This window comes from Pelophylax lessonae (genome assembly GCF_965119305.1).
Source record: "Pelophylax lessonae genome assembly, chromosome: 6".
Classification (NCBI taxonomy): Eukaryota; Metazoa; Chordata; class Amphibia; order Anura; family Ranidae; genus Pelophylax; species Pelophylax lessonae.
Window position 1 is genome coordinate 231,645,617 of NC_138773.1, and position 26,780 is coordinate 231,672,396.

A 26,780-nucleotide genomic window follows, 5' to 3' on the forward strand; every position below is an offset into this window, starting at 1 on the left:
TATTTTTTTAACAGGCGACTTAAGGAACGGGAACAGTTACTTTCTGAGATCAGTCAGTGTGAGTGTGACAGTCTGTTAAAAACAGTGCTTCAGGAAAACATCCAAAAAATATCAAGTGAAGAGCTGCAGTGAGTATTACCTGTAATTCCTTTATTATAATTTTAGCATCTAACCTCTTTTTTTCATAAATAAGAATTTTCTTTCCTAACCAACATCCAGTCTGGCTTCTCTTTGGTTTTGGGCAATATGGTTTTGTTTAAAGCGCCTCTCAAAAATGTTCCTTATCAAAACCCCCTTTAACTGGTCGGTGTAGTAATGAAAACTTTTTAACTTGCCTTAAGCTACGATTACATGCAAAAACATCACCAGCCCAAGTCTACTCTTCTGTTTACTTTCTGGAATGATCCTCCTTTAGGCGTCCATATCACTACCTCTGAGATATGGGTACTTCCTATCAGTTTGCTGATGGTAGGGTCCTCTCCGGAGAGAGAAGAGGGCAGCAGCATCACAAGGGAATGGCAGTGACTGGTCATCTTAAAGTGCCATTGCAACGCTGGATCAGTGGTCCCCTGCACCGGAACCAGCGACATGGACTTGGACTGGGGACATAGGTGATTGTATCTAGTTTTTCCTCAGAGAATGGGGTTAATAGTTTGATTTGAATTAAAATCAATATTTTACATATGATGAAAACAGTCAAAGCACCACTAATATAAATGGAAATACGAATTTCTTGACCTGAAACAATGGTAATTCATCAGCTCTTATTGTTTTTTTCTTCATTTTATTGAAAAAAAATTAATTGTGACATCAAGTGTTTTTTTTTTTTTTTTTTGCAGGAAAGCCATACAAAAAGATCATAACGAACGCATTAGCCGAATCTCTCAGCATGCCAGTCAGCAGTTTGTGGATAAGTTTGTGGAAGGAGAACTCAACCAAATAGCCAAGGAAACACTCCACGAGATGCAGCTCTGCAGGAAATACTTTCAGAGGTCTCGCATGCAAGCTTCTGTAAACCTTTAATATCATTTATGACCGTTATTTGGTTGAAATTAATCCACTGTTTTGTTCTCAGGTGGCGGGAAGTTTTGGCTGCTCGGAAGAAACTCAGACGCCAAATGCGAGGATTTCCAGCTGCTCCTGGTTTAATGGGCCATAATGGTACACTGAAGGCATTGATTCCCAGTGCTGTGCACAATTTGCAAACTCACCCCAAAGGGATTGTGAATTTGGGGAATGCAGGGAAACTGTTTGTTTCTTTTATTAGGTGAGCTTTTTGTTCTTTTTTCCAAACTGTATTAGAGATCTACAGTTTATAAATAGTATGCTGCAAAAGATGAGGCTAGGGAAGATAGTCTTTGCCGTCATTTTTCATTTGAGTGCTTTGAAAGGTTGGTTCCACAACTCTGTTAAACCCGAGCCCTTTTTAACCTGTTACCATGCTAACTTTAAAGTAGAACTAAAGGCAAAACTTTTACATTATTGGAAGGTTATAACCCCCAGTCAGGTTTTCTTTTGCTATTTGTGCTGTTGGGGAGATTTTCCTTTTTACTTCTCTCAACAGGAAGTGAGAGGAAATCCCTACAAAATAAAATACCTGATAGTCAACTGAGTAAGCAGAACTAGTGTCCCCATTGAAAAATGTTACCCCTGTTCTTTTTTGGTGACCACTGCCAATTTGTGATTTTGATTCACTTTTGGTGAGAAAAGTCACCAGGACAAATACAGGGTGACTTTCCCTAATGGGAACACAGACTGAAACAAAAAAACTGACAAACTGAAACAAAAAAACTGAAAAAAAAAAACTAATCCCTGTCCACATACTTTCATGGACAAGATAATTTTTTTTGTGTAACTGTCCTTGAAGTAATCCTCCTTAACCCCCTGGGTGCTGTCCACCGGGTAAATACCCTTCTCCTGTTCTTGCAGTCTTTCTGCACTGCAAAGCCCTTCCAAAGAAAATGTCCACGATGGTTCCCCGCTATACTTGGCATGTGTGCCCCATCCAGCAGTATATCTTTATAGGAATGAATGGTGCCATGATGTGCTTGTACATTTAAGATCATGGGAGCAAGAGAACTGCATTTATGGCATTTGGGAGGGTTACTGAAAGTGAAGTTGTCCTCCTTGAACTAAGGCTGTAAGAGTGATGTTTCTCATTCTCCCTTGCATTTTTGAGCACTTTTTATGGTTTGTCATACACTAATCAGTTACAACATTGTGATCACCCACCATTTTATTTTGATCACCCACCTAATATTAAGTAGGACCCCCTTTTGCTACCAAAGCAGCCCTGACCAATTGAGGCATGGACTCCACTAGACAAAGCATCAAACTGCCTCCTCTGGCTTGCCTTCTATTCATAGTGCATCTTGGTGCCCTCCCATTATATACACAACCAGCGGTGTGTTTTGGTTTTGTGCTGTCCTACTCAAAACTAAAATTGGTCACCGAACCCCCCCCCCCCCCCCCCATCAAATTTGGTACCCAGCCGCGGTATATGGTTCTCTTCTACGGGTCTGATGGGGAAGCTACATCTATTCACAGTGAACAGCTGCAGCTTCCTCATCAGACCCTGAGACCTGATTAGTCCAAGTGCCCTGTATAGATTTACTGCCCTTGATCTGACGTGTACAGTGATACCTCACATGTGTGGTACAGTCACTGTTTGCATGCATGGGGGACCGACATGTGCGTTTGCCTTTGCACAGGAGGATGGGGGCACTTTAAAAAAAAAATTGTCAATTATTAATTTACTATTTTACACTGTTGCTTTAATTTTGTTTTTGATCACTTTTATTATTATGTAAACATCCTTGTGGCAGCAATAGGCATGTGACAGGTACTCTTTATGGAGAGATCTGGGGTCTATAAGACCCCAAATCCCTTCTCTTCACTTGAAAGCATTCAAAACCTCAAGATCTGTGTTTTTGAATGCTTTATAGAGTTTTAAAAACTGGCGCTGAGGCTTTTTGAGTAAACCGGAAGTGATGTCCTTTCATCACTTCTAATTTACGGTTAGGAACAGCTGATCGAAGCCAACCCTGGCTTTGCTTGACCGTCCTGCCAGATGGCGGACGAATGTCGGCTGGTTGTTTGAGTCTACCAGTGGGACGGGAGAGCCCGAGAGAGCTGCGGAAGGGGACGTCCCCCTTCCACTGCCTTTATTTGCAACCAATTGCTATTATAAGAAAGCTTTAAAAAAAAAGATAACCGGAGTGACGCCTGTAGCTGCAGGCATCATCCCCGTATAACCCCAGAAAGGATGGGAAGTGGTTAAAGCGAGCCACCTCTGCCCTTCTGCATGGGGATGCCGCCCCCTGAAAATTGCTGACCAAGGCAAACTCCTTCTTTGCCTCACTGTAGATACGCCCCTGCATACAATGCTTGCACGGTCACACAAACATTAAGTGAAAACATCAGTGATGTGCGAATCCTCTAACAGAACAGTAAAGTCCAGGAACAAGTAAAAACATTCAACTATCCACCGACTCCGTGAATGTATCCTGAAGAGATGGTTGGCCTTGTATCAAATATGAAAGATCCTACCACAGAGATTAGCCAGGCATGTGATTGACAGACCTTCAGACATTCATCAATTGCAAGAGCAGGACACCAACTTCCAGTTTCAGTGATTCCAAGGATCAGCATGTCAAATCAGGCCACGCGACCTTCCATTACTCTGTGGTCCAGTTCTGATGCTTCTGTGCTCATTGTAGGCACTTTTTGCTGTGGTCATGGGTCAGCCTAGGCACCCTGACCGGTCTGCAGCTACACAGCCCCTTTTACAACAAACTGCAGTGCACTGTATGTTCTGCCACCTTTCTGTTGGAACCAGCATAAACTTTTTCAGCAATTTGAGCTACCGTGGCTCTTCTGTTGGAACAGAGTACATGGGCTAGCCTTTGTTCCCCACGTTGCATAAAAGAGCTTTGACGACCCTGGCATCAATTTGCTGGCTTTCCTTCCTTGGGCCATTTTAGGTAGGTCCTGACCACTACAGGCTGGGAACATCACCAAGGAACTGAAGTAGTGGAGTTCAAGGACATGTTTACTTGCTGCCCAATTTATCCCACCACTTTAAGGTGCCATTGTAACAAGATAGTCAATGTTATTCACTTTACCTGTCAGTGGTTATATTGTTATGGCTGATTCATGTATTTCACTGCTTTAAACAAGGGCAATGTTTATCTTGCCTATCATCTTTGACAGCTGTGCCTGTAACTAAAGGATGCTTTCTCTTTAATACAAGAAACGTCCAGGTTTGCATCTTATTGCTCTATAGTCTGTCATGATTTTTTTTCTTTCTTTTTTTTTTTAGCCCACAGCAGCGCACAGAACAGATTCTACACCAAATGAAAGTCCAGCATTTCTTTCAAGAGCTTCTTTGGTTTGTATTACATGTTTTTAACTCTGTATGGGTTCTATGTATTGTGTAGTTTTTCTACAAATCTGTCTGTTTATAATCGCAGCGATGCTGCATGGATGCCGCTGGAGCTGCCATCTTTGATTGCAAATAGTTTGCCTTCATGGAAGAACTGCATATTCTGGAAAGTAGTTCTGGCTCTGCCAGAAACAAGTCATCCTGATGATCTTAACAGGTAGGAGGATTGTTTAATGTACCCTATGCTTGCATTGCAGAGTATATTTAATATACTAATATAACTTTTGCATTCCAGTGTTCTGTCGAAGTGGTTGCAGGCAAAGTTCTGCTGGGCAGGAATTCAGCCGCCAGATGCCCAGAAGCAGCAACTTCAAACACTAGCACTCTACAACACTTTAGTGTCACAGGAAGGATGGCCTGTGTCTTTAAACGTTTGTGTAAAGGTGTGTGTGCGTTTTTTTTTTTTTTTTTTCTTTGAAACAAACTGCTTTTATATGTTTAGTTTAAATATATTAAACTTTTAGAGTAAGCTATTACTAGATCCTTCCTTAAGCGCTGGTTTACACTGAATAATAGTGTAAATAATCCACAGACACGACGTGGTTCATCAATCCGTCCTTTAATTCACCTCCACACAAACTACACAGGAAAAGGAAATTCTACCAAACTAGACAGGAAGGGGAAATACATCATAGAATAGGAGGGAATACTGAAAAAGATGCAGTAACCGAAATGACCACAAGATGGCAGTATATTAAACAACTATATCTCTTGTACATGAAGTTAACAATCTCACTCTCTTCTTAAGATAAAAGAATGGGTGAGTTTGACATAAAACATTGTCACCTAAAAACGATTTTCAGAACACAGTAGCATTCAAGTAAGTGTGTGTATTTAAGCAAACAAAAAAATACCAAGATATATGCTCAATGGACCAGATTTTACAGTTTCCATACACCCTCATACAGCGCTTTAAGAAGCATAAGAGAGGAAGCACCTTTTTTCGTCAAACAGTCAGCAAGTTGCGACTTGGCTGTTGACCAACGCACTTCTTTGATTTTATTAGCATGTATGAGCTCTTTGACACCACTTATTTCTAATCTAAGTCTCTTCTCTGTGACCTGTTTTGTTGACTTAAGAGCGTCAAACAGGGAATGGTTATCAGTAACACAGATAAGAGGAAGAGCATTAAGATCAGCTTTACCAGTAGTGAGTTCAGAGTAGAGCATAGCCAAGAACATAGCATTGTCAATACCATCAGACATGGCAAGGGTTTTTCCTGCCAGTGTGCTTCTTACCACACGTCTAATTTTTTTAGATTGCCAAAACAGTGGAGAGAACTTTCCTGATTTTTCCATGAGAGCAATTAGAGCCCCACCCTGTGTACCTCCATCTGGAAGATTGCCCAGTGAAGCATCACTGAATACCACCAAACTCAAATCCTCACTGTTACCCAAGTATTGAAACTTAAGTGTTACCTTCTCTGATTTTAGTTTACGGATCACTTTGTTCACTTCATGTATGGACTGAACAGTAGCATTCTTAATGTTGGATGCTAGGCTACATGTGTCAAACATAACATCTGGTCTTGTTTGTTTAGCAACCCACAGAACCTGTCCTATTTTGGATCTGAGTTGTTCTCTTTCTTTCTCATTCAGTGGGGCCTCTCTCTGTACAGCACGTGTTGCCTGCAAATGAATTGGTTGTAGGTTTTCAATATAACTGTGCTGATGCACCTGCACTACACCACCCACAGTAGCAATGTTCATCCCCACATATGAAAAACTCTCACACTCTTCACGACCCACGTGAAATGCAGATTTAAGCACAGGGATGACATTGGTTACAAAATGCTCTGAACCTGCCCAAAAAAAATCATCCACATGGCATGCCAGTACTCTTGTCACCTCAGACTGCTCATTCTGCCAATAAAACACTGCAGGATCAACCCGTGACATTTTACCCCCACTGTTCAGCATGAGTTCTTTGACCTTGTTGTACCAGTAGAGGGAAGCATCTGCAAGTCCATACACACATTTCTTTAGTTTCCACAACACATTGTCCACGCTCGCTTCTGGTGGGGGACGAATGTAAATGTCTCTTGAGAGCTCCATTCCCTGTAAAAAAGCAGACTTAATATCCATAGAGTTCACTTGCCATTTGTTTTGACAAATAACAGCTAACAGCAGCCTGAGTGACTCTGATGCACATGTGGGAGAATCTTTCTGTAGTTCATGCATATTGGCCTCTTCAAAACCTCTCGCCACAAGACGGGCTTTGGGAACAACACCACTAGAAGTTTCCTTTAACGTACAGACCCATCTAGTAGAGATACATTTTTGACCTTTGTCTGTGACTACTTCGTAAACATTATTAATTTGCCAGTTTTCAATCTCTTGTTGTTTAGCAGCATCAAAAGAAATGTCTTTGGTGATAAGTACATCGCCATCGGTGTTTTCACACCCAGTGAGAAGATCGTGAACTTGTGACATGTCTAAAGCTTCCTTTTGACCCTCGCTGCCATTTGGTTCTAGATACTGCACATTGTACCAGTTTCTATATTGCCCTCTTGCTTTCCCTGCTCTGCCTAAGACTCTGGCAGTGTGTTTAGCACCATCATCTCTGTTTGTAAATGTCACTGTCTGACCTTTTCTCAGTTGGACACCCGTGGAACCCCCTGTATTAGTAGTATTAGTTTGTCTCACATCTTCTCTACCATCAGTGTCTGTGTTTTCAGGGATTTGCACTTCGCTATTGACACTCATTTCATCATCTGAATTCTCTGACCCATCAGTGTGGATTACATTTTCTTTTTCTTTACTATTTTCAGTGATATCAGGTAGTACAGGTGTATCCTCATCCTGTGCATTAACTTTATTCAGCCTGGACTGGTGTGCTCTGACAAGTATACCACCATGTCTGACAAACACTACAGAGCCATCTTGACCGATAACTACAGCTGGACCTTTCCACTCCGTACTGTCTGCTCGTTTGTAGTACACTCGGTCTCCTGTCTCATACTTTTCATCTGTAGGCCTGAGCTGCTTTCGTAAAGCTCTTTTTATTCTTTCTGAGCATTCCACCTCTGTGAATGCTCTTCTGGAAGCATGTAATGCTGCTAGGTGCTGTCCTACTCTAGTACTCATAGAAGTGCCTTCTAGAGCAGGCAGTTCATTAACCAAAATGGAGGGAAGATTAGGACTATGACCAAACACCAGCTGGTGTGAACTATAACCATGCACATTGATCATACTGTTTTTGGCCATTAAAGCCCAGTCTAGAGCAATCTGCCAGCCACACCCATTTTCCCTTTTCACCTTCAGGAGGATCTCAGTCAGAGTCATGTTGTGTCTCTCCAGCAGCCCGTTGCTCCAAGGACTGTATGCCGCTGTAGTCTTCATCTCGATGTTGAATTTTTCTGCCATCTCTCTTATCTCCTCATTATTGAACTCACCACCGTTGTCAGTGTATATCCGTTTTGGGGCACCATGAACACTTATCCACGAGTGAATGAAAGAGTTGACGATCTCAGATGCTTTCTTTGTTCTCACAATGTTTCCAGCGCTGAAGCGTGTGAAATGGTCGATGATGTGGAGGTACCATATGCCAGGTTCCAGCTCATGTAAGTCCATTGCCACCGTCTCATTATACTCTGAGGCTAAAGGCAAACCGACAGCAGGCCTGGGCTTGGTCCTGCTGTATCTTTGACATACCTCACAGTCACGGATGATCTCTTGCAGAATAACTGGACAGTCTTTGTCAGTATTTCCAGAGCTGAGGATAAGCCTTTGCAGCCGGTCTGCAGAGGCATGGCCAAACTGTTTGTGAAGCTTCAAAAGGACTTTATGCTTCTCTTTTGTAGACATCGCTGCTGTGATGACAAGGACTTCACTTACATTGGTGTCCACTTCAGTATTACCATCTCTAATGTCAACACAGTAGTGTCCCGAACTAGTGAGCTCAAGAGGCACTGGTTGCTTGAACATGACAACTTTGTCATTCTCCATGTCTAAGACAGTTCCCGCTCTCTTTAGAGCCATTTTGCTCAGCAGTAAAGGGATATCAACAGGAACAACTTCCGTTTCAATGTGACATTTTGTTGGTCCGATCTTAGCGGGAAGCTTTACCTTTCTGTTGGAGTGTACCACCTGACCATCACCAAATCTGAAAGGTCTGCAGCTTGAAGATTCTGTTTGCATCAGTTTGTTTATTTGGCTTTGGCTCAGGTCTTTCATGTAACTATCCAGCCACTTTTCACCACAGACAGTACGTGTGCATGCTGTCAATGATAGCTGATCCCAGTGATTCAGTTAGGAAAATCTCCGAGTCCGTCATAACTTTTGTAAACAGTGTAATGTTACATTCCTCAACATTTTCATCTTCTGCTAGCTTTACTTCATTTCTCCGATGAGGACAGTCTTTGGCCCAATGGTATGTGCTCTGACAAATTGCGCATTTTGATCGCTTACCATATTTGTCGAGTGGGTTAGTACCTTGCTGTGGTTGCCACTGTCTGCTCTGTGACTGGCTGTTGTTCCGTTTGAATTTACCCGGTGGCCTCTGCTCCATGAAAAACGCTGCATCTTGAGTCTCACTGCCTCCGCTCACTCCACTGGTTTTTCCTCCGAAAATGCGTTTTAACGCTGACTTCATGGATGCAAATGTTAAATCCGTGCACGCTGTAAGTGCTAGTTGCCTACTCTTTTCTTCAAGACAAGCCGTGTCCAGTAGTTTAAATGCTAACACAGCATCAGGCAAGGTCATGGTGTACCTCTTCATGCGGTTGTATCTCTGCTCAAAGTCTATGATGTAGTCTGTCATGGACACCTCGCTGTCTTTAGAAATCGAGTCGAAATGAGAGTACGCTTCATAAGCGCGGTCTTTTTCTTCTCTCAAAAATACAGAGTCCAGCTTAGCTATCAAAGTTTCCATCCCATTGTCCTCGTTTAGATCGCTCGCAGGTATCTCCAAAGCGGTCTCTCTGGCTCGCCCCTCAAGCCCCAACACAACCGCGAGTGCCTGCTTCTTCTTGTCCAGATCCGTAACAAGTTTCCAAATACTAATTTCATTCTTCCAGCACTCGTATGGTCTGGCTTCGTCAAACTTAGGCGGTACTCTATAGTTGGAAACCATCCTCTGCTACCATGTAAATAATCCACAGACACGACGTGGTTCATCAATCCGTCCTTTAATTCACCTCCACACAAACTACACAGGAAAAGGAAATTCTACCAAACTAGACAGGAAGGGGAAATACATCATAGAATAGGAGGGAATACTGAAAAAGATGCAGTAACCGAAATGACCACAAGATGGCAGTATATTAAACAACTATATCTCTTGTACATGAAGTTAACAAATAGGACTTTGAAATCATGCTACTTCACTCGAAGTAGCACGATTTCAAAGTTGCAGGTCAGTGCCATTTCAGGTGCAGCTTGCATGACATCTGTGTGACTTCATGCACAGATGTCTATGCAAGTCGCACCTGTAATTGCAAAAGATAACGCAGGAACCTTTTTTTTTTTTTTTTTTTTCTTTTTTTTAAATCGGTGTGGCACCGCAGTCAGTAGCACCAATTTGAACGGTTTAGTTGCCAACAATAGGGTGCAAATTGTCATGTGATTTGGAACTGTCAAATCGCATGACAAGTCAAACCAGTGTGAACGGGGTCTCTCTGTCCTTGCATGATTCTGTGAATAATTTTTTGTTTACATATTGTCTTTTGGCAGGCAGTACATGGTCCTCTTACAGATTCTGAGCTAGACAAAGCTGAATGTCAGAATGAGTTATGGGGAACCAACAGCCTTGTGTTTCTCTTACCATTTACATTTGAAAGAACTGAAGAATACTGGATTTCGGCAATCTTGCAGCTAAAGCAGCTACTGAATTGTAAGCCCTTTTGGCCAGCACCAAGTCTTGCTGTGCTGGTGCCAGGATCTTCTCAAAATGAGCAAAATGTAGAGGAAGGTCAGTGTTTTTTTTTTTTTTTTTTCTTTGGCATGATAGGAACTGTTACATTTCAATTCTTAACATGTCTTTCTTTACACAGAACTTGGCCTTCAGGACCTAGTATCATGTGAACTCATTGCAGATTACATTGTGCTGTCAGTACCAGAAACTGTGACTAACATGAAAGGAACTGAAGTGGTAAATTACACTGTGCATGTTTTCATATCATTAACTTTCCAATGTAATTGTTAGCAATAAACATGAGCCTGCCATACCTTTCTCAATATATGTCCTATTTCCAGCTGAATCATTAGTTCTCTGTTGCTAGGGCACAGGCAGCTTCCAAAGAAAATGTTTACATGCTCACATCATAATATTCGATCCGTATAGGAAAACTTAGAACTAAATGTTTACTAATTAAAGACCGTTTTTCATGGCTATGAGCATTAGCCCTAACTTTATTTGTATTAGAATCTTATTTATAGCACTTGTGTTGCCAAGGTACTGACTGTTGTGCAATTAAAGTATAACTAAAGGCAGAACATTTTTTTTTTTTTAGTTTTGGATGGAGAGGAGAGGGATTATCACACCAGTCATGTTTTATTGCTGTATGTGTCCGTTATGGAACTTCACCCTCCCTATTTGTTTATCAAAGTGAAGGTAAAAGAAAATCCCAAATTTTGGGTTGTCCCCAGAAAAGTAACGGAGGGGAAATCTTCCAAAGGGGACACTAGTTCTGGTGACCTGCGGATCCCTAAAGAATTCCCCTAATTTGCAGGGATTTCCTCCCACTTCCTGTTTTGACAATGGGGCAGGAAGTGAAAGAAAGTCTCTGCAATGGGACACGGATGGCGGAAAAAAAAAAATCTGAGGGATTAGAACTATTGATCGACAGATATCGTTTTTTTACCGCTGATACCAATATTTTGGTCATCGGATATCGGTATCAGCCGATATTGGCTGATATTTTTTTTTTTTAATGTCTACAGGTAATGTGGTGGAGAGATTTGGGGATCTAAAAGACCCCAAATCCCTCCTCTGCTCTGTAAAGCATTCAAAACGCCAAGTTTGGCTGTTTTGAATGCTGTAAGTTTTTTTTTAATGACATCACTTCCAGTTACTCGGCGGCGCCGAATTCAAACAAAATGGAGACCCGGTCAGACGGCGGCGATGCAGATGGAGACCCGGGCAGACGGCGGCGGTGAAGGTAGGATGCCCGGGTCTCCCGGTGGGACGGGCGAGCCGCGGAAGGCGGCGGGGGGGGGGGGAGCACTTTCCGAAATATCGGTAAATCAAAAGGCCAATTCCGATAATTGCATATCGGCCCTCGATAATATCGAACAAAGTGCATATCGGCCCTCGATAATATCGAACACTCCCTTACTCTATTCAAAATGGGGGGAAAAAAAAAGTTTTGCCTATAGTTCTACTTTAATGATGAGTACATTGATGTGTGAGTTCTCCAAGCTGAAAATATAAAATTGCTACTTCTTGACTTAAACTATGTGTCAGGGAAAAATGTTAAGAACATATCCAGTACATGTCTGCAATACATCCACGTTTCCATGTTTTATCCCTACAAGTGCACAGATATACCTGTTAGTCTACCAGTAATGCTGATATCTGGTTGTGGACTCCCTGATAAGTCTAATGAAAAAATAAATTTTTAATTGAGGAAAAGCTTAGGGCATCGACCACATATGTTTAATACATAATTCTTTATTGTACAAAAGTATCACATCAAAAGACTGAATTACTCAAGAAACTCACAAAATTCCCATGTTCCCAAATCTAAGATATAAACATTTGAAATACTATAAAAAAAAGACCTGTGTTTACTGAAGCTACCAATCAAACCCTCCTAAATTATTTGTAAAGAAGAACCCCAACGCTAATGGAAAAATAATAAAACGAAATAAACAGATATATATAAATCTATATAAAACAAATTTGTATCTAAAAAGAAGAGCAGCAGCCACTTAGCAATGCAATCACCACACATGTATCAATGAATATATGTAACAGAAAGTGAAGCGCTCCTCAGCATAAAAAATAACTCTAATCACTTATTAACTCCTAATCGTAGCGAAAAAAAATTGTGAAGCATAATATATATGAAAAAAACGAACACCGTAAATGATGCAACAGATTGTCTTAACCAAAACATAAAAAAGTGAATATTCACAAACGTGAAAGAGTCCCATTCACAATCCAATTAAAATTGAATGTCCATGGATAATCTTTCAGATAATGTGCTATAAACATATATCCTTCGACAATATCTGAAATCTTCCACCAGGATGGCACCAAACACATTGTCACCCCGGTGCCCAATCAGGTGTCTCCTAACCTGGAAAAGTGTACCCCTTAATTTCTTGATTGTCAACAGCTTTTTGGTAATATAAGCCACGGATCAGCAGCCCCTTGATCTTATTCTTATTCCGATAGTCTACAGTTCTTGCATAGGTTGTTCATAGAACATCTATGCATAGAGAATCCAAACAGTGTTATACTGCCAAATAGATTTATTGATTACAAACCGAGTAAAAGAATTGCGCTCACATTTAGAAGAGACACCTACTTGTGTCAGATAACAGCATGCACAAGCCTAAAGGCATTACATGGATTCATCAAGCCTTGAAAAAGCCTGTAGGGGCACAACGCGTCGGCAGGCAGGACTTTTAAGATGTCATTGCACTTGGGGGAGCCAGGCACCATCTTGAAGAATCTATGTAATGCCTTTGTGCTTGTGCATTTAGGGCTGTATCAGGACTAAAGAAAATGCAAAAACGAATAAATGTCAGTCCCATAGATTTAATCCCTGTTCACACCTGCAAATGGGCCAGCTTGTGATTACCCATGGGAGATTTAGCAAGGTTTCTTGCATATGCTGGAAGCCCCATTAAAAGCAATTGGATCCGAACCATGCACGCAGCTATTCACAGCCGCTTGCATGTAATCACTTTTGTAGTAATTACACCTGGACACGGACTTTCTTTGTCTGTGGCTGGTTTTTCGTAGGTAGTCGCTGCATGTGCCACCCACCTTTTGAACTGGTATGGAATGTTTAATATCAGAAAGTTACATAAAATGTCTGCGGTCAGTCAGTTTATTTTACCATCTAGGTTTGGTCTCATTTATAATGGGCGCCTCATATTGGCGTATACATGAACGTTCCACGCATTTCTAATTCATGATGGTATATCAGGATAAATAAGCGTGCCGAGATATCGGTTTGGTTTGAGTTTGGAATAATGGAGAGTTCAGTAAGGCCCCTTTCACACTTGTGCGACTTGTCCTGCGACTTGGGACTGCAAAGTCGCATGACAAGTCATACTCCATGTTTTCCACTGAGTACCGTTACTATCTGTGTGACTTCAAGTCGCAATGAATTCAGAATAGTCCCTGCATTACTTTGGGTCGATTTTAATGCGTTTTGAGGTCCATAGGAATTGCTTCAAGTCAAGTTAAAATTGCGGTAAAATCACGCCACTTTTACTTTGCGTAAGTGTGAAAGGGGCCCAAGTCAGCTTCAGCAGAGATAGGGAGGTTTTTACAAAATTTTTATGGTTTTACGGTAGATCTGGGAACATAATTTAGTGGGTATCTTTACTAAGTCCATCCTTTTGATCTATATTTGGATTAAGAAACGCATGTGATTGATTCACTAAGTGCCGGTTCACATTTGTGCGATCACAGAGATTGCATGTAATTCGGAGCGCACTGCTCCTAAAATTACATGCCATCTCTGTGCGGTGCAAATTCAGCCATACAGTTTGTATGGCTGAATTCGCACCGCAATCGCACCTAACACGCACAGGACCCTTTTTTGGTCCGCAGCAGAATCGGATCGCATGGTGGTTCACACTAGTGCGATCTGATTCTGTGCGAACTTTCAGATCACACTGCGATATGCGATCTGATCTGGGGGTGTCGTTAACTCTTAATTGACACCCCCAGCGTATCGCATATGGCAGTGTGGACTGCCAGGGGTGCGGATGCGATGCGGGAACACGCTGTATATTCGTAGCGTTCCCGCATCGCACAAATGTCAACTGGCACTAAGTGTTAAAAATTCTGTGTTTATTTTGAAGTTTGGGCACCACCACCCATGTAGACTTTTATATACTTTTGTATGATTGAGTGTGGTATTCTGTAGACAACCTCATGTCTTACATTCTGATTTCTATCGTTTTCAATGACAGATATTCAAGATGTGGCACGTTTGCAGTCGCAGCAAATGTGACTTTATTCATAAATGTTTATGGTTTCCTTTACTGGAGCAGTTTTCTAGTAGAGCCTTGCCTTAATCCGAACAAACATTTTCCAATATGACCATGTTTTAGTGTATTGCTCTCTCTTGTTTTGGGCGGTGAGCACTAAATCCTCTAGAGCAGGGATCCTCAAACTACGGCCCTCCAGCTGCTGCAGAACTACACATCCCATGAGGCATTGTAAAACCCTGACATTCACATACATGACTAGGCATGATGGGAATTATAGTTCCTGAACAGCTGGAGGGCCATAGTTTGAAGACCCTTGCTCTAGACTAGAGCATTAATGCTGTGGACTTTGTTGAGCCACATGGCAATGGAAGGAGGAATGGGATCCTTCCAGCACAATGTAATGTAATACGAGCTCTGTCAGCATTAAAGTGGAACTTCACTCTCCTAATCAATATTGATTATTTTTAGCATTAGAAAATAGATAAGAAAGTGTATCTTATTTACTTGTTTTAAACTTTTTTTTTTTTTATATTTCTTCAGTTACTTCCTGGTTTCCTGCCTAGGCAAATTATGTCATACATCCCAGGAGTCTTCAGGAGGGGAGGGGAGAAGGAGGGTTTTCTCATCTAAGCACACTCTCCTGTATGCCTACTTGAGCTAAGGGCATGAAGTAAATGCAAAATAAAGCATGAAGACATGGATGGTTGGGGGAGTTTGCTTTGAATAATAGAAATTAATTAAATGGCATTTTTGGTTTGTGGTGCTCAGATGCTTTAAGCATGTGACGAAAGTCTGGTTTCTTATATGTCCTAAGAGGAATTTGTGAGCAATGAAGTAGGATGAAGGCAGGATCCTCTGGTATTGGAAAGTCCATAAACTGTTGAGGGATCTTTCGCACCTCCGACCAAAAAATGTGGAATAGAGTCTCCTGTTCCTTTCGGCATCTCCAGCACTGCAAGTGACTCTTAATTCCTTCAGATTGTTTGGTGTGTCAAAGATGCTACTCTTTGCAAAGCCCTGCTCATTGCAAGGCCTTCATCCCATCCTGTCATTCAGCAATACAGTAACAAAAACTCTACTGGCCTCTGAATTTCCGGGATGAGGTTGTTGATTGGTGGAACGCATCGATCAATGCTGATTTAAACAAACTGTGGCATTCAGGTTTATGTATGAATCTACATATTAGATCTATTCAAAGCGAAGTCATTTTCTTATAACTTATTTCCTGCTTTTGCTCTGTGCATGTCATAGTAAAATATGCATTTAATCACTGTGTATAACAGGAGAAAAATGTTTTTTTTTTTTTAATTTTATATAACACACTCTCATTCTCACTCTTCTTTACAGGTCACTTCTGCTGTACAGTTCTTGCTCTCCCATTGCCCCCGCTCTCCGCAGCTACATGCACTTCCGTTCCGACAGTTTATAGAGGATGGGGTATATCATGCCTTCAGTGATCCTTTTTATCATGACCTGTCGATACGTAGAAAGTTTGGCCTTCCCTCTCAGGACCCTGCAGCGATCGTTGATTTATATAACCGTGCAATCGCCTTTCTGGCAAAGGTGGTCTCATCAAGCCGACTTGTGGAATTGTCCTGGCCTTTGACAGAGTTCACATCTTCAAGGGGAAGCTTTGTTATGCCACCTATGGACTGGAACAGTCTAGAACACCTTTCTTGGCTAAAGAAAGCTGTACTTTCCTTTCAGATTCCAGAAATGGACAAGCCTCCAGAAGGATGTGAGCAGTTCACTTTTTAATATTGCATGCTGGTAGCTTGAGCTGTTTAGTGACACTAAACTTTGGTTAAAAATATATTTTAGTATGTATTTCTGGGCCTCCTTTAAATCAAAAAATGATTTCTCTTTCGTTCATTGATGGACACAGCTCCTGTCATTCTTAAACATTGGGTTTTGCTGCCCCCTACAGGAGTAGGACACTAGGCAGAAAAAAACTTCTGGCTACCACCATGGGCAGTCCCAGGGGGTATACTCCCTCTTCTTCCTGCTATAGTTACTGAGTTTTGTTACAAGCAGTGTCAGGAGAATTATAAATCCACAGAGGGGTGGGTGCTGTGTCTGTCAATGAACATCAGAGAAATAGATTTTACCGTAAGTCAAAAATCCCATTTTCTTTCTGGCTACACCCATAAGCAGTCCCAGGGGTTATACTCCCTCTTCCTGCTATAGTCACCCAGTTTTTTTCTGCCTAGTCAGGAGTAACAACCTAGTTCCTTGCTAGGATCTTTGGTCCTGGCAACATTTTTTAGATAGAAATTTTGCCTTGTATGCCTTGGAAGTTAAGGAGTCTTTCAGGAAGTCGGACTCAATTTGTGCTCATGGATAGACATCGCAAAGGGTTGTCCGCTTCCTCTGCTACCATTTCCAGATGGAACAGGCAGACGGTGGTTCAGGCCTATTCCATCAGGGGTCAGGTTCCTCCTTTCCCTGTCAATGCACACTCTACTAGGGCGCTTAGTGCCTCCTGGGCTTTCCATCATCAGGAGTCAGTGACACAGGTTTGCAAGGTGGCCACCTGGTCGTCGGTGCACACTTTTTTACAAAGTTTTATAAAGTGGATGTGTTGGCATCTTCGTATGCTTTCTTTGGCCACAAGGTTTTGCTTTGGGACGTCCCAATGGTCAAGAATGACAAGAGCTGTGTCCGTCAATGAACGAAAGAGAAAATGGGATTTTTGACTTACCGTAAAATACATTTCTCACACAGCACCCACCCATCTGTGGCGTTATAATTTTCCTCACACTGCTTGTAACAAAACTGAGTAACTATAGCAGGAAGAGAGCGTATACCCCCTGGGACTGCCTGGGGTTATACACCCATTCTCCGCTATAGGCACGCAGTTTTTTTTCTGCCTAGTTAGAGGACCTAGTTCCTTGCTGGGACCCCTGGTCCTGGAGATTTTTTTTTCTTTTTCAATGGAATTTATTTCTATCTTTTTTTTTTTTTTCCTGTGAGAATCTATAATCAATTGCCGGACTGGGCGACGGACTGGATAATCTAGATCCAGAAGGTTGCCCCAGTCTGGTCAGCGAGCTCGTGCAGACCGCAGTTCCACGCTGGGTTGGCTGCGACATAGCCCCACTGGACCGGGGCTGGCCTGCGAGGTAAAGAACTCACGAGGATGCATACGACCTGGCCTCAGCCTGAGTCGCAGCATTTCTCCTGGCCAACAGCACCCACATTACGATGGAGCGGTGGTCTGTCTGGAGCGGTGCCCACCCTTTTCCTGGTGTGGTAAGTAGCTGTCCCCCTCTGCTCCCGGAGGGTTTTGGGGTGAAAGTTGGCCCCCTCCCTTCACCCAGCCCCTCTAAAATTTTGGTAGTCAATGTGGGTCTTTTGGCCCCCCTCCCTTTGTGAGGTTATGAGCTGGCTGTGTTGCCACATGCTCTTAAGTGGGGCTGGTTGGAGTTGCTGACCTGGGTAATTCTGGTGCTCAATGGGGGGTTTAACCGTGTTCCCTTACACCCTGGGGGTTGGTGACTAGGGCAGGGATGTCCTCTGTGCGGCATTTGTTGAGCTGGGGGAGCTGATAGTTTAGCATCCGCGGATCTGGCCGAAAATTTAGGTTATGGCTTTGCGGCTTACTAGTCGTAAACTAAGTGAGGTGGCCGCTGTGAGGATGGCTGAAGCCACTGCCTCCCCTCCGCTGTCCCTGGGTGGTCGGCTCCGCGGGGGCTCGCATCCAAGCGGCTGGGCGCCCAAAAAAATTTAGACCAAGGCTTGTGGCCTACTAGGCCTTTGCGGCTGAGTCGGGTGCCTCCGTAGGGGGGCGGCCCCAGTACATTTAGCTAAAGCCCCCACTCTTCCTTTGGACATCTGCTGGGCTGGGATCCGTGCACTTGTGGCTGGGCCTCCACAAAAATTTAGGCTGCGGCTTGCGGCCTGCTAGGCCATGTGGTCAGCTTGGCGCCTCCCTTGGAAGGGGTTGCGCTGTGGGGGGGGGCTTCATTTTTTAATGACAGCCTTGCTGCCATTATTGTGTGGGGCACTTGCCTCTTTTAGCGCTGCGGGACCACCGGGGTACCCTACCTACGCCTCTGCATCACGGCAGATGGCCCCCTTTTAAGGTGCCATATCCCCTTGTTTTTTTTTCTGCGGGGTCCATTCGTGGGCCCTTCGTCGATGTCCCCTTTGCAAGATCGCAGTTGGCGGCCTTCTCTGATTGTTTTCCTGGGTGAGCTTAGTATTTAGCGACCCTAGGGGGTCAGTGTCTAGGCACTCTGAGTGCTCAGATAGTGAGGATGATTCCTCTGCTCCTCTAGCCATGAAAAGGCGATGGTGGCTGCACTGTTTGTATCAATGCGTGACACTTTTTAAAAATGGAAGTTGCAGTTGATGCTGCGTCAAAGGCTCCTAAGCGCTTTTTGCTTGTGGTGTCCTTATGAGGATTAACTTTGTTAAAGGTGGACGGTACCACCTGTGGTGGACTCGCCGGTTTCCAGGTTAAATAACGCTACCTTCATTCCGGTTTAGGAGTCCCTGGCCTTTAAGCATCCAGCTGATAGGAGGGCGGAGGCTCTGGCCAGCCATATGTTCGCTGTGGCTGGTTCGGCACTTAGACGGGTAATTACTATTGCCCTGGTGTCGCAAGCTCTGAACTTTTATGCCAGGACCTGAAGGGGAAACGGTTTCCTCCTGTCTTTGCGGAGCTGGCGGATCAGTTGGTCCAGGGGCTACACTTTATCTGTAATGCCTCTTGGATGTGGCTCCTTTAATTTTTTGTGTGTCTGTATCAGCAGTGGTCCTACGACGTATTATTTGGCCGAAATACTGGTCTGCGGACCAGACTTCTAAGAAGGCTTTATCTGATCTTCCCCTTGTAGGGGATTGCCTGTTTGGAGCTTCCTTGGATGACATCGATAAGGGTCTCATGGAGGAAGAGTACTCTTCTTTCGCAGGCTACCAAGGGCAAGGAGCCCAGTCATAGACGTGGGCGATTCTCCTTGGCTCAGAAGAGGTTTTTTCATCCCTCAGGGTCTCAAGACAAGGGATCAAAAGTCAGGGCCTCCACTGGAGGTTCCAAGTGGACCTGCTCTGGCAGGCCGCGAGCAGGCTCTTCCAGACCTGCAGACAAAGCTGCCTCTGCATGAAGGGGTGCCCTCACCTGTATCTGGAGTGGGGAGATGTCTTTGCTGGTTTCCGGGTCCATGGATCTCCCTGGTATAGGACACGTAAGTCCACTAAGCTATTCGGTCAGGCTACGAGATAGAGTTCGGTCTTATCCTCCGGAAAGGTTCTTCTCTTCCAACCTGCGCTTGTCCCCAGGTCACTTACAGGTCTCTTTTGGGGTAGTGCAAGACTTGTGCCTTCAAGGGCCGGTTCCGATTTCGGGAACGTTTTCAGGGTTTTTTCCTAAAATCTCTCTACAGCTCCTAGGAAGGAAGGCAAGGTACATCCAATTCTGGACCTCAAGGCGCTAAACTGCTGATGGGAGTACAGAGGTTCCGCGTGGAGTCCATTCACGCGGTAGTGGAAGTCCCTACATCGGGGGGATTTCTTCTCGCTTCTATCGACATCGAGGATGCCTACATGCACATTCTAATATGGGCCGGTCACTAACGCTTCCTCCGTTTTGCCCTGGGCAAGGAGCATTATTGGTTTGTGGCGTCTCGCCTCTCCTCTTCTGGCCTTCACAAAAGTGTTATCCCGACTTCCCAGTGCTGGCATTGTTTTAGTCAGAGGGGGATCGAAGGACTGGGGTAACTAGATGATCTTCTGCAAGCAGAGTCTCGGGTTGCTCTGAAGGTCAACTGCCGATTGTTCTGCAAACTCTGAGGGAGCTTGGTTGGATTCTAAACCTTCAGCAGTCTGCTTTGGTTCTGTCCATAAAAACTGGACTTTCTGGGTCTGACTCTGGACTCGGCCTCAGGGAGAGTGTTTTTTCCTCTGGACTCCAGACATTGCAGGAGGCAATCGCGGATCCGGTGGACAGATTATTGGGTGGGGCTGGGGAAGACCCAGCTGTCATGGTACACGTGGGTACCAATGACATAGGCAGAGGAAGATGGAGTCCTAAATGATTTCAGGGACTTAGTCGCTAAGTTGAGGACTAGGACCTCCAAGGTAGTATTTTCCGGAATACTACCTGTACCTCGAGCCACACCAGAGAGGCAGCGGGAGATTAGGGAAGTTAACAAGTGGCTGAGGAGCTGGTGTAGTAAGGAGGGTTTCGGGTTTCTGGAGAACTGGGCCGACTTCTCAGTCAGCCACTGGCTCTTTGGTAGGGACGGATTGCACCTAAATGGGGAAGGTGCAGCCGTACTGGGTGAGAAGATGGCCAAAAAGTTAGAGGGGCTTTTAAACTAGGTGATGGGGGGGGAGGGTACAGATGTAGAATTAGCCAGTGGAAAGCAAGTTTCAGAGGGCAGAAATGGGGGCATTGGCGGTAGGGTGTTCGGAGCTCCTAAACCCAGGGTGGGTATGGGGAGAAATCAAGAGAGCAGCCTAAAAACATCAGATGAGGATATATGTAACCGGTCAAAATTAAGAGGTTTGTATACCAATGCCAGAAGCCTGGCCAACAAGATGGGAGAGCTGGAGCTACTGATGTTTGAGGAGGACTTAGATTTTGTGGGGATAACAGAGACTTGGTTTGACGGCTCTCATGACTGGATGGCGACCATTCAGGGGTATTCCCTTTATCGCAGAGATAGAGAAGGTAAAAAAGGGGGAGGGATATGTCTATATATTAAGAACAGTATACAGATAAATATGAGGGATGATATTAATAATGGAGCTAAGGACGAGGCAGAATCCCTATGGGTAGAGCTTCAAAGGGAAGGCACGGTGGGGAAGGTAATATTGGGCGTATGCTATAGGCCCCCCAACCAGAGGGAGGAGGGGGAGGCGGACCTCATTTTACAGATATGATTGGCAGCAAGGATGGGAAATGTCATTATAATGGGGGACTTTAATTATCCTGATATAGACTGGGCAGAAGGAACCGCACACTCAGCCAAGGCTAGGCAGTTCCTAAATGTTTTGCAGGACAATTTCATGGGTCAGATGGTGAATGCACCGACAAGAAACAATGCGGTACTTGACCTACTGATTACCAACAATACAGACCTGCTCACAGATCTAGAAATATGGGGCAACTTGGGAAACAGTGACCATAGGTCAATAAGTTTCAGTATTGATTACAGTAATAGGAAGCAGAGGGGTAATATAAGGACGCTGAATTTCAAAAGAGCCAATTTCCCAAAACTGCGCTCGCTGCTAGAAAATCTCAAATGGGATAGAACCCTAGGAACAGAGATGAAACAAATCCTCCTACATAAGTCTTAAATGTGTATCTGTCTTTGCTACAAGTCCAGAATTTTTAAAGCTTGTCTGAGATTTCAGAAAATGGAGAAAGAGATCTGAAGTTAAACACTGCAAACCTCAGTGAGGATAGCTCTGAGAGCTGATTGGATGGGAAAGGGAAACCCCCCCAATCCCACCTTTTTTCTTTTGGTTTCAGAAAAACTTGCCAGAAGGGACTCGTACTGATAGCAGAGAAACAAAGCATCAGATGGAAATGACTTAGTGCTCTGGATTGAGAATGGTTCACACTACAGAGGGATATGCTTTGTTCGTATTTTATGTCTGAGGTTTACAATCACTTTAAGCAACTTTTTCTCCCATTTTTTGACAGCAGTGTAAAATCCCCCTGTTGCGGCCCACAGCTCTAACAAGCCTGCCCAGACCCTTTGCACACGTGCCATTTGTGGGCTGAAGAAACCTGGAATATGTAGTTCTGCAGCATGCCCTATGTACACAAAACCTGTGACTTAGTAAGTGGTTGCAAAGCCCTTTTCCAGGTGACAGGAACAAGAAGCTTTTTGGGCAGTGATTGATGACGTCACTGTCCCAATAAAGGAAATAAAATAAAATAAATGGAACAAAATAGGGGATTTTTTTTTTTTTTTTTGTAAATCGGATCACCGTGCGCATAGAGGAAGAATGGGGTAAATTAAAAAAAAAAAAAAAAAAAATCAAGCCTGGATATGAACTTAAAAGGTGGTAGGAGGAAATCCACCCACCAGCATCTAACTCTAGTCAAAGTATGCTGTAGTTGATATTCTAACCTTGTTTTTTTAGTATTCAATAGTTTTTTTATTAAGTTTTACAAAACCGTGAAAAAGAAAGGGGTAACATACAGAAAAGCACCACACAGCAGTGTGTTCAACATACAAAACAATATCTCATCGGTATCAAGCAGTGCTACGTTATAACACATAGGGTCCTGTAACTTTACAGCAGCAAAGGAGGCATGCTCTGTGTCCAGAAAACCAACCAAACCGTTAGCGGACAGGTGAGCAGAGGCCCCGCCTCCCACCCCAGACACCCCAACTAGGTTCAAACTGTGTCTGTGGTGGGGAGCAGCCCTCCCCCAGCACTGACCACCCCACATACCCCTCCCACCAAGAGATATGGCCAGCATGGCAACGAGGTAATAGGCCTGTGGCCATTTTTCAAGTGACCGATAAGGCACAGACCTGTACTCTGGGATCCAAAGCCACAGCCCCACATCCCAGAGCTTACACCACCTCGCCTAGTTCCAGACCCCCGAAAGAAGAAGGGGAAAAAAAGAGGGGGGGGGGGGACAAAAGGAGTGAAAAGAAAGAATAGAGAATAGAATTGTAATTAGTATAAGAATGGAGACAAAAATAGGATTAAGTAAAGGAATAAAGAAAGAAAAAGAGGGAAAGAGCGTCCTCCCGTACCGGACTCCCGAATCCCCCCGCCCCCTCGCCACGGCTATGGGGCCTGTAAATATGCGATCCAGGGATTCCACACCTTTTCAAATTTACTTTGTTTGTCCTGAGGGATGCTAGCCAACTTTTCATTAAGCATAATCCACGACATTTTATGTTTCACTAGTAAGACATTGAGCCCAGGTGTCTTCCATGCACGCGCTATAACTATTTTAGCCGCCAGGAGAATGAAAAATATAAGGGTACGTGTATGTTTCGGTATCTCAACTGGCAAGTCTGAAAATAGCACCGTCTTGGCGTCCCTACTGATTCTCTGACCCGTCGCCAAGTGGATCAAGTTAATCTCTCTGATCCAGTAGCGCCGTACTTTTGGGCAGCTCCACCACACGTGATACATATCCCCATTCTGCCCACATTGTCTGAAACCTAGGGGGGAGGCCCCCGGAAACAACTTAGCTAGTCTTGTCTGCACCAGGTACCACCACCACAGCACCTTATAATTTGCCTCCACCAAAGTGGTGTTAAGTATACCCCTGTGCACCATGGTCGACCACCTGTCCCACTCCTCCTCCTCGATGGTTTCCCCCAAGTCAGTCTCCCATGCTAGTTGGTATGAAGGCTTGGTAGCTGGATTAGCGAATAAGCTATACAACTCCGTGATCCCTCCCCTTAACCCAGACCCCCCCATGCATCTGTTTTCATACAATGTTCTAGTTGTGATGTCTGTCTGATCATTCTTAAGGGTCAGAAGGAAGTGGGTTATTTGGAGGAGGCGATAGGATGCCCCAGGGGGCATCCTCATTGTTTCCCTAAAGTAGGTGAGAGGTCGCACCCCTCTGATCCAGAAAATTACCTATTCTATAGAGGCCTTTGTCAATCCGCCACCTGAATTGAGAAGTTTGAAGCCCTGGTGCAAAGTGGGGATTATTGTAGAGGGGGGCTACGGTTTGTGGGGGGACCTAAGAGGGTACACTCTACATGCTCTAACCTTTGTTTTTTATGATCTCTTCCTCATAGCTCCCTTGCATCCTGTGTGTTCCATGATTAAGGATTATGTATCTCAGATCTCCAAGTCTTCAGAAGCTTTGCCTGTGTTGAACTCTGAAGTACAGATGCTTCTTGGAGGTGTTTGGAACCAATGTCTGGAAAACGGTGAAAGTGAAGTGTCAGACCCTGAGCTATTTGTACATGAAATCCCTTGGGATGACTTAATAGCGCTTTGCATAAATCACAAGTTGAAAGGCTGGAATCCTCCTCCTAATGCACATGTTAAAGGTATAAGTATATGTGCCCACATTTTCATAGAATGTAAATAGAAATCAACTTTAAATTAAGGCATGTATGGCAGACTAGGATTGAGACAGTAGTCAGGGGATACATTAATCTCTATTTCTCTAGCGCTCATCGACAGACGTAGTCCTCGGTGATACACCACCTTCGGGTTATGTTACCTCCGCAGGAGCAGGACTAGACAGGAAATTAAAAAGCTCTGGCTACACCCTAGGGGCAGTCCCAGAGGGTATATCCTCTCTCTCTCTGCCTCAGCAAATCAGTTATTTTCTGTCTAGTTAGGAGTAAGGACCTAGATACCTTGCTGGGATCTTAGGTCCTGGCAAGAATTTTTTTCTAAAAGGATTTTTTGGACAGCTTTTTTTCTCCAGTGTTCCTGTGAGATCTTCAAGCAAGAAAGCTGAACTGGGCGACGGGCTGGATGTTGAGATCCGGTGGTCACCCCAGTTCAGCCTACGAGCGCGTGCAGGCCATAGCTCCGCGCTGGGTCGGCCGCGACAAAGTCCCGTTAAAAGGACTGAACCCGCGAGTTAAACGTCTCGCTGAAACGCCAAAGACCATGAGTCACGGCGTCCGTATCGGTCGACAGCCCTCCCGCCCCGGTGGAGAGGGGTACTGTCAGGAGTTGGTGCCCGCCTGGTTCCGGTATGGTGAGTAGTATGTTCCCCCTTTTCCCCCTGACGGGTTTTGTGGTGAACGCGGGCCCCTCTCTGTATGGTAAGAAAGAGTTCTTTCTATCCTATAACATGTCACAAATCCTCCTACTTTGAGTGTGATTTTATGTGTGCAAAAAGCCAGGAGGCTTGGTTTGGGAGCTAACAATCTATTGTATACATGTTTTTAAAGATGTAATCTGTGGCATTCTGGGAATCTTATGGGTTAAGTATAAGCTACCTACCAGTCAGAAGCCATGGACATGTAGACTGCCTTCCAAGTCAGATCTCCAGCTAATAGCAGGCCTCCCGAATGGCCATGCGGTCCGCCAGGGCCGGTACCGCCAAACACGCCATATCCCCATGCAGAGAGAGTGTTGTGTGCCTGCAGCACACCGCTAGTCAGCACAGGCCGCCGCCATTTTTTTTGCTGGATCGCACGAGCCGCCATTTTGGCGTAGCCTCGTGTCTCCAGCATGGGGGCGGCCATGTTTTAGGTGATTCTACACCTCGTGGAGCTTGGGGGAGGCGCCGGAAGGCGTACAGAGGGGCGGAGCCGCCTCCTTTCTTCCTGGGCAGCCAGCCAAAAGACTTCCTGTTTGTCTAAGACAGCGCTGTAAGCTGTTGCAGTTCAACTCTGAACATCAAGTGGTGAGCCTGGGGGTCTATCTCTCTCTCTCTCGATCGATAGGGATCCCTAGCAGGTAACACTAAGGGGTTTTTTGTGGCGCTGAGGGTCAAAAAAAAAAAAAAAAGTTTTTTCTTTACTTTGAATTATATCATCCAGGAAGTAACTGGAGTTATTATGGACCCTGCCACACAGATTCCCCCACCTGTTTCCCTCGAGGGGGCCTCGGGACCCGCCGGTGTACAGAGTATAGAGTCATTTACAGCAATTTTGGAGTCTATGGTGGCTCGGGTGGAGGCGGCCTGTCAGGGACGGGGGTCAAGGAAGCGACCCCCGCCTACCCCTATACTATCTGACACCTCTGACTCTGATTCAGAGATGGTCACTGCAGTTGCAGGTTCCTCTGCAAGGGCTGTTATCCCAGGTAAAGCCCCCTCAGACAGTGAGGAGGACGCTTCTTCTCTTGCTATAATTCAGGAAGAAGCATTGGTGGACGCACTAGTTGTGGCAGTGCAAGAAACCTTAAAACTTGAGGCTTTACCGGCAGAGGTAACTGAAACAGAGAGGCCTTTTGGGACTAATAAGCCCATCAAGACGGCGAAGGCTTTTCCTGTACCGAAATGTTTTGGAAATCAGATTAAAGGAGAATGGGAACATTCTAAACGTACCTTTACTATTTCCAAGCGTATTGCTAGACGCTATCCGTTTGAGGAATCCATCATTAAGAAATGGACGGTACCACCAGTCGTGGATCCGCCTATTTCCAGGCTGAATAAAGCCACGGTTATTCCAGTGGAGGACACTTCGTCCTTTAAGGATCCGGTGGATCGAAAGATAGAAGCGGAGTCCCGCACTATCTTTTCTCTGATAGGGTCAGCATTTAGACCAGTAATTGTTATTGGTCTAGTTTCCCAGACACTTACAGAATGG

General features: G+C 44.4%; 1 protein-coding gene across 1 annotated transcript in view; it reads left to right on the plus strand.

Annotated features, from left to right (window-relative positions):
- The window catches only part of MCM3AP (minichromosome maintenance complex component 3 associated protein), a gene marked incomplete at its 3' end in the record, with an annotated part of 108,259 nt that overhangs the window by 59,724 nt on the left and 21,755 nt on the right, over nucleotides 1-26,780 (plus strand). The window contains 10 exon segments of the mRNA XM_082261772.1: nucleotides 15-128; nucleotides 840-992; nucleotides 1,076-1,267; nucleotides 4,322-4,390; nucleotides 4,473-4,601; nucleotides 4,680-4,827; nucleotides 10,117-10,354; nucleotides 10,437-10,534; nucleotides 15,910-16,300; nucleotides 24,297-24,554. Of these exon segments, the coding sequence (XP_082117898.1) occupies nucleotides 15-128; nucleotides 840-992; nucleotides 1,076-1,267; nucleotides 4,322-4,390; nucleotides 4,473-4,601; nucleotides 4,680-4,827; nucleotides 10,117-10,354; nucleotides 10,437-10,534; nucleotides 15,910-16,300; nucleotides 24,297-24,554 (1,790 nt within the window).